This window comes from Cynocephalus volans, chromosome X (assembly GCF_027409185.1).
Source record: "Cynocephalus volans isolate mCynVol1 chromosome X, mCynVol1.pri, whole genome shotgun sequence".
Taxonomy (NCBI): domain Eukaryota; kingdom Metazoa; phylum Chordata; class Mammalia; order Dermoptera; family Cynocephalidae; genus Cynocephalus; species Cynocephalus volans.
This window is the reverse complement of record NC_084478.1, coordinates 19893282-19900291: the sequence shown is the minus strand read 5'-3', so window position 1 is coordinate 19900291 and position 7010 is coordinate 19893282. Positions and strand designations below refer to the sequence as shown.

The 7010-nt window shown below is 39.7% G+C and overlaps 1 protein-coding gene across 1 annotated transcript; it reads left to right on the top strand.

Annotated features, from left to right (window-relative positions):
- The first annotated feature begins 3650 nt into the window (after positions 1 to 3650).
- On the top strand, positions 3651 to 5700 carry LOC134367785 (serine/threonine-protein phosphatase 4 regulatory subunit 3B-like). Its single transcript, XM_063084491.1, is given in 4 exon segments — positions 3651 to 4659; positions 4662 to 4856; positions 5016 to 5348; positions 5351 to 5700. Coding segments are annotated over 4 exon segments (1887 nt in total).
- The last annotated feature ends 1310 nt before the right edge of the window (positions 5701 to 7010 follow it).

The following is a 7010-nucleotide window of genomic DNA, read 5'->3' as shown; positions in this document are numbered from 1 at the left end:
TGGAAAGAGAGACTATCAGGTGAAGAGCTTGCATAGTTCAAGGGGCCAGATCTTGTTAGGCTGTACATACCGTAGGTAGAACTTTGGCTTTTATTCAAAGTACGGTAGAAACACATTTGAGCAAAGAAGTGGGTGGGTATGACTTCTGTTTTAAAAGTCCCCGCTCTCGTTATTTTGCTGAGAATGTACTAGTAGGGCAAAAAGGTAGAAGCCAGGGGAAGAGAATATTAGAGATTTCCAAATGAAAGATGATGGTGCTTTGACACTGGTGGTAGTGGTGAGAAGCAGTAGGATTCTGAATACGTTTTGAAAGTCAGACAGACAGCATATACGAAAAAACTAAACGTAAAGTGTCAGAAAGTGAAAAGTCAAGAATGGGTCCATATTGTTTAGAAGAACAAAAGGAAGGATGGAGTTGACACTGCTTGCCTTGTGTTTCAACTATGAAATGCTCTTTCCTAAGTATTCTATCTGTATATAGTTGCTTGGGTTACCTATATCTAAACTTCAGAAATATGTGACACATTTCTTTTATGTCTTCTAAAACAACTCAGGAAGTATACAAATTAAGCTCTTAGTAGTCATAAGATGTGGATGAATTGCATAATCCTTGTGTAAAAGTATTTATTTTCAGAGCAGAGTCATCAAAAACTATACCTTTTACTCCACTAAGTTCTGGGGGAAGAAGTGTGAGGAAGGCAGACGTCCAACATTGAAGAAGCATCTTGAGTCTTAAGATTGATACCACCCGGTTGGATTTTGAACTGCTCTTAAGTTTTTCCTTCACAAAACAAAATGGAGAAATATCAAATAACAGTGATCATTTGGATAAAAATCGCATTGTTGTAAACGTCTGCTGTAACCATTTATTCATAGTCTGGGAAAGAGCATTACATATTGGGAACAGCAAAGTGGGGAGTCGGAACTACTCTATAAATGGCCTGGTTTCAAATACTGGCGTCATCACTAACTGTGAGGGTTTAAACCAAATACTGGATTGAGTTTGCAGTTTCAAGTTTTTTCTCTCCAATAGGACAGTAATAACATCTTCCTCATGCCATTAGTGAATGAAGGTTAAGTGAAAAAGTAAATAATGCATACAAAAAATGGTTTACACAGCTCCTAGACTATGGCAATCACTTATTCGTATTACTTTGCTCCCTGTCAAACAATAGCAACAAAAACAACAAAATAATAATCTTTGGTAGGTATAAGAGAGGAGGCAAAAAAAGGCATTACTCTACTTTTCAAACCAAGTAAGACAGGAACTGAAAAACACTACTGCAGAAATAGCAATCAGAAATACAGACTTGAGGCTCTTTTAGATTGTACAGAGACTCTGTGAACCCAATTAAGATAAAGTGACCTTAACTGGCCTAAGGAAACTCTCACTGGTAAAATTATGAGAACACACAGATTTGTGCTGAATGCCTCTCGAAGAATACAACCTGAGGGCACATTCACAGAATTGACAGTATTATAATTGATTCTAATAGATACTTTAATATTAACGCAACAGAGAAAAAAATTGGGCCATTAGCATCCATGTCATTATTATTACTGTATATTTGCAGATCCTGACACTCAAATTTGTTTTTCACTAATACATGTATTAGTTTTTCCATTAGTCATTTATTAATTCTTATGTTTAAATATTATTTATGATTTGTAAATGTTACTAAAGCAGCAGTATCCTGGCATTGATTTGGATTTTATCATGAAATGACTGTCCAACAAAAAACCAAATAAAATAAACAAACAAATAAACAAGGGGCCTGGCTGGTTAGTTCACTCAATAGAGTGTGTTGCTAATAACACTGGGGTCAATAATTCAGATCCCATACGAGCCAGCCACCAGAAAAAAAAAGAAAAGAAAAAAAAATGATTGTAATTCACATTCAACTCCCCATGTGCCCCATCTATACTGTCCCAGGGAGCATTCTCTGTGCTAGAATATTCTGGAGGCAACACTGTAAGAGAGGTGTGTGGAAGTTTTACTGTGTTTTACTGGAGAATTGTCATACATCTCCAATGCTATGTAAAATGAAGTGATTGTTACAAACACGACTCTTCAAGTCCAAATGTGCTTCGTGTGGCCCAGTTCTCAGATTTTCCCTTGCAATAACAGGGTTAATGTTTTGGAGAAATATTTTTTAAAAGAACACTGCAGAAGTTGCTGCTACATCAAAAATCAACTTGGTTACTGTTAAAATTGTATTTAACAGACTTGCCATATCCAAGCTTCTATTTTTCGGTCGGCCATACACAGATGTGTATCTAAAGGAGGAAGTGCGTGATTTTCATCTTGTCTTGATAATTTTATTACAAATTATATAGATGGAAGGAATGTGAAATAAAGTGTGATGAAAGCCAAGAAAAGAAGGGGGTATCACAGTTCAATGGCTGAGAAAACCAATTTTGGAATCAGAAAGACATGTTTTCAAGTCAGAGTTCCTCAATTTATTAGCTGTGTGACCTTTGGCAGTTTACTTAAGTTCCCTAAGTCTGTTTGCTGATTCTAAAAGGATTCTTAATACTCCTGTATCACTGGATTATTACGAAAATTAAGTAAGAAAATATGTATAACATTCTTTTCACAGTGTCTTGAACATTGTAAGCACTTAAATATTACACTTGGTCAATTATGTTATTACCTTCTTCATAATAATAATAAGCACTAATTATTATTATTGATTTGTTGTGCTCGTCATGATTATCATCACTAAGAAAAGAAGTAAAATAATTTATCTGTAATTGTCAATATCCATTCTTGGCTAATTTCAACTCACAGTTTCCCTTTGGCTCAGTCCTTCCCTAAGAATAAGGAACGAACTTATGGATTGGAAAATGTCAGAAAATGTGTGCTGGAAGACAGAGCTTTAGGCCTAAGTGAACAGAGGAAAGGGGCTGCCCAATTCCCTCTTGGAACAATATCCTCTCTCTCTAAGATGGATTAAGAGAGGGATCCAGGCTTAGGCCAAGTCTTATGGAGGAGACCCAAGCCTATTCCTCTGATTCTTGCTAATGGTCTGTAGGTCACTTGTTCCTGCTTCTTATTTGGTCCAGCCTTTTCTTGTCGTACAACGTCAGATGTGGACTTGGTCAGGACATAGGTGATTAAGCTTCCCTTTTGTCAAAGGTACTAAGTCTCCATCCCCACACACCAGATGAGTAAAAATGTTTCCGAGGGACAACAATCCTTTATCCAAGAACATCCTCTAACTTCTAAGCTTCCATGCGTGCATTTAGCAGCAGCTCCCTGTGGCAAGTATAGTTACTGTCACATAAGCACATTCTTGGGGCAGAATCCTGTGGGGATCACAAGATTCCTTCGGGATCGAGGCTATTTCAGACAGCCGAGAGCAGGCCCAGAGGCTCCCTTTTTAGGAGATCGTAGGTAAGGGAGGGCAGAAGGCAGGGATGGAGGTTGGGGAGACTGAAGTGGGGACAGTGGAAGACAGCAGGGCCGCCGGGAACCCTGCTGACCTGTGGCCTCCCAGGAGCCGCTGCTGCCCCTGTGACCACTGCCGACCCGAACTGCCACCTCGGCCACCGTAGCTGTCCTAGTCGCCGCAGCTACCGTTGCCAGGATACGCAAAGTGGCGGCTGGAGCCAACCCCGGGTCTGGTGCGGTGAGGCCGGAGGTGGACATGGCGAGCAGACGGCGCCACGTCAGAGTCTGTGTTCGGGATGAAGACCAGCGCTGGGACCAAGTAGGTCCCGAGGACGTGTCCTGGGCTTCCACTGAGCTGGTCCAGCTGCCTAACTGTGAACTCGATGGGCTTGAACAAATCGCTGCTTTGGTTACCTCGGTTCTCCCCTCACCTACCGGCAAGGAAAGGCTGGCTCTGGTCCTGGAAAGTGAGGATTATATTCAAAAACTCCTGCAGCTGTTCCGCACTTGTGAAAATCTAGACAACACCGAAGGCTTACACCGTTTCCATGCAATTATTAAAGGCATGTTCTCCTTCGACAGCAAACCTCTGTTTAAGATCATGCTTTCTGATGAGTGTATCATGGATGCGATGGGATGCCTTGAATACGATCCTGCTTTGGCTCAGCCAAGACGGCATAGGGAATTCTTGAGCCAAACTGCCAAGTTCCTGGAATTTATACCAATAACAGACTCTGAACTTAGGCAAAAAATACGTCAGATGTACAGAGTGCAGTACATATATGACGTTCTGGTGCCTCAGCCACCCACATCTGCAGATAATCTTTCTACTCTTCAACATTTTCTTTTCCTCAAGAAGGTTGAGATAGCCAGCATGCTGCAGCGAGATCGCAAGTGTTTGTCTGAAGTTTTGGCAAAGTTAACGGATAAGACTCAAGATGATGACAAATGGCGTGAATTGGTGCTTTTTTTCAAGGACTTCTGTGCATTTTCTAAGACATTACGGCCTCAAAGCAAGTATAAGTTATTCCAAAAGTTGACACAATTGGAAATTCTTCCGGCTCTTAAAATCATAGTGAGTGCTGATGATGTGCTAATAAGATCGGCTGCTACAGATATATTTACTTATCTAGTTGAGTACAGTCCATCGAAGATCCGAGAACCTGTAATGGAGGAAGCAGAGAAGACTGAAGGTGATGACCTTTTCATTAATGTAGTGATTAAACAAATGACCTGTGATACTGATCCTGAGCTGGGAGGTGCTCTGCACTGATGGAACATCTGCGCCCTTTGCTTGATCTGGACAACATGCTGTCAGTATCCAATAAAAAGGTAAGATGCGATTTTCTAAATTTCTTCTATAAACATTGTGTGCATAACTTCATAGCACCACTTTTGGCCACCACTTCAGAAGACAAACGTGAAGGATGTAATATATCCACCGAAAGCAAAAATTGCCCCAATAATTATCAAACAGCACAGCTGCTTGCTTTAATTTTAGACCTACTCACATTTTGCTTACAACAACACACACATTACATAAAAAGCTCTATTTTGAGCAATGATTTGCTAAGAAGGGTCTTGGTTTTGATGAATTCAAAGCACACTTTCCTGGTCTTGTGTGCTGTTCGCTTTATGAGAAGGATGATTAGCCTTAAAGATGAACTTTATAATAGTTACATCATCAGGGGAAATCTGTTTGACCCAGTTGTAAATGCTTTTCTGCATAATGGAACCAGGTACAATATGTTGAATTCAGCTATTATTGAGCTGTTTGAATACATAAGAGTGGAAAATATCCCGTCTCTTGTTGCACATATAGTCGAAAAGTTTTATAAGGCACTTGAATCAGTTGAATATGTCCAGACATTCAAAGGATTGAAGATTAAATATGATGATCGGAAGGACAGGAAAAGTCCAATACAGAATTATTTGCGTTCCATCCCATATGGTAACATACCTCAAGGAGGTGCCAAAGTCTCGAGGTAAAGTAAGAAATGTGTTTTAAAGAAGATATGGGAGTAGCAGTCATGCCATCATTGGAAAATAACTTTCCAGATTCTTATGATCAATTCATGGAGACGAAAAGACCAAAAGAAGATTGGAACGAGGTAGGCCTTCCCAAAAGAAAATCACCTGGTGACTTAAAATTGTTTTCATTTCCTTCTGCTGCTGCTCCTGATGGAACAAGGAGCCCAAACGGTAGCGGCGTAGTTCGTTTAGTGGATTATCCAGATGATGACGATGAAGAAGAAAATAAAGATGAAGAAACATCCCCCAGGGAAAGACCTTATCTCAGCAAATAATATCTTTATGGAAGACCCTCAACATGTGCTTCAACTAAAATTCTATACATTTCAATGAGATGAAAAGTCTGATTCCAAAAGCTTTCTTGTGTGAGATATGCAATAGCATATATGATGAGCTTAAGATGGTTCAATTCTGTAAAAAACAAGAATTTCCATAATCTTAAAAAATAAAAAAATAACCAGACTTGCTTGATAACTTGTTAGCAAGAAAGTCTTAGTTTGGGGGAAGACACAGGCTGATAAAGTAATATTAATGTAGTTTTGTTTCAGGGGCTTATATTAGAAACAACTTCGACAGTTCTTGCAAAGTCTACTTGCACAATGGTTCTAGCCATGGTGTTCTTCCCTTCAGTTGCCTTTTTGAAATAATTGTTTATGTTTATATGGAAAACAAGTTAACTACAGTAGAAAATAAAGTTATACTGTCCAGACCTTTCTGCAAATATTTAACAAAAATTCAGCCTGATGGGTAGAGGGAAGGAACGTCCAGAATATATTTCTTTTTTTTAAAAAAATTTTATTTTGTTGATATACAATGTGGCTGATTATTGTGGCCGAGTACCAAAACCTCCCTCCCTTCTCCCTCCCCCCCTCCCCCCCAACAATGTCCTTTCTGTGTGCTTGTCGTGTCAACTTCAAGGAATTGTAATTGTTCTGTCTTCCCCCCCCCCCCGGTTTTGTGTGTGTGTGTGTGGATGTGTGTGTGTGTGTGTATGTGTGTGTGAATTTATTTATTTATTTTTAGCTCCCAGCAATAAGTGAGAACAAGTGGTATTTCTCTTTCTGTGCCTGACTTGTTTCACTTAATACAATTCTCTCTAGGTCCATCCATGTCGTTGCAATGGCAGTATTTCATTCTTTTTTATAGCTGGGTAGTATTCCATTGTGTAGATAAATGCTGGTGAGGTTGTGGAGAAAAAGGGACTCTCATACATTGTTGGTGGGACTGCAAAACAGTGCAGCCTCTATGGAAAATGGTATGAAGGTTCCTCAAACAATTCCTGATAGATGTACAATATGACCCAGCTATCCCACTGCTGGGAATATACCCAGAGGAATGGAAATCATCAAGTCGAAGGTATACCTGTTCCCCAATGTTCATCGCAGCACTCTTTACAATAGCCAAGAGTTGGAACCAGCCCATATGTCCATCATCAGATGAGTGGAAACGGAAAATGTGGTATATCTACACAGGGTATATTTCCATGAATAAAAAAGGCAAGCTGGGTTCAAAATGTGCAGTTGTTGATCTAATTTTTTTCTTAGACAATAGATGGCAAGGAACAGTTTGGTAGCATTGCCACAGG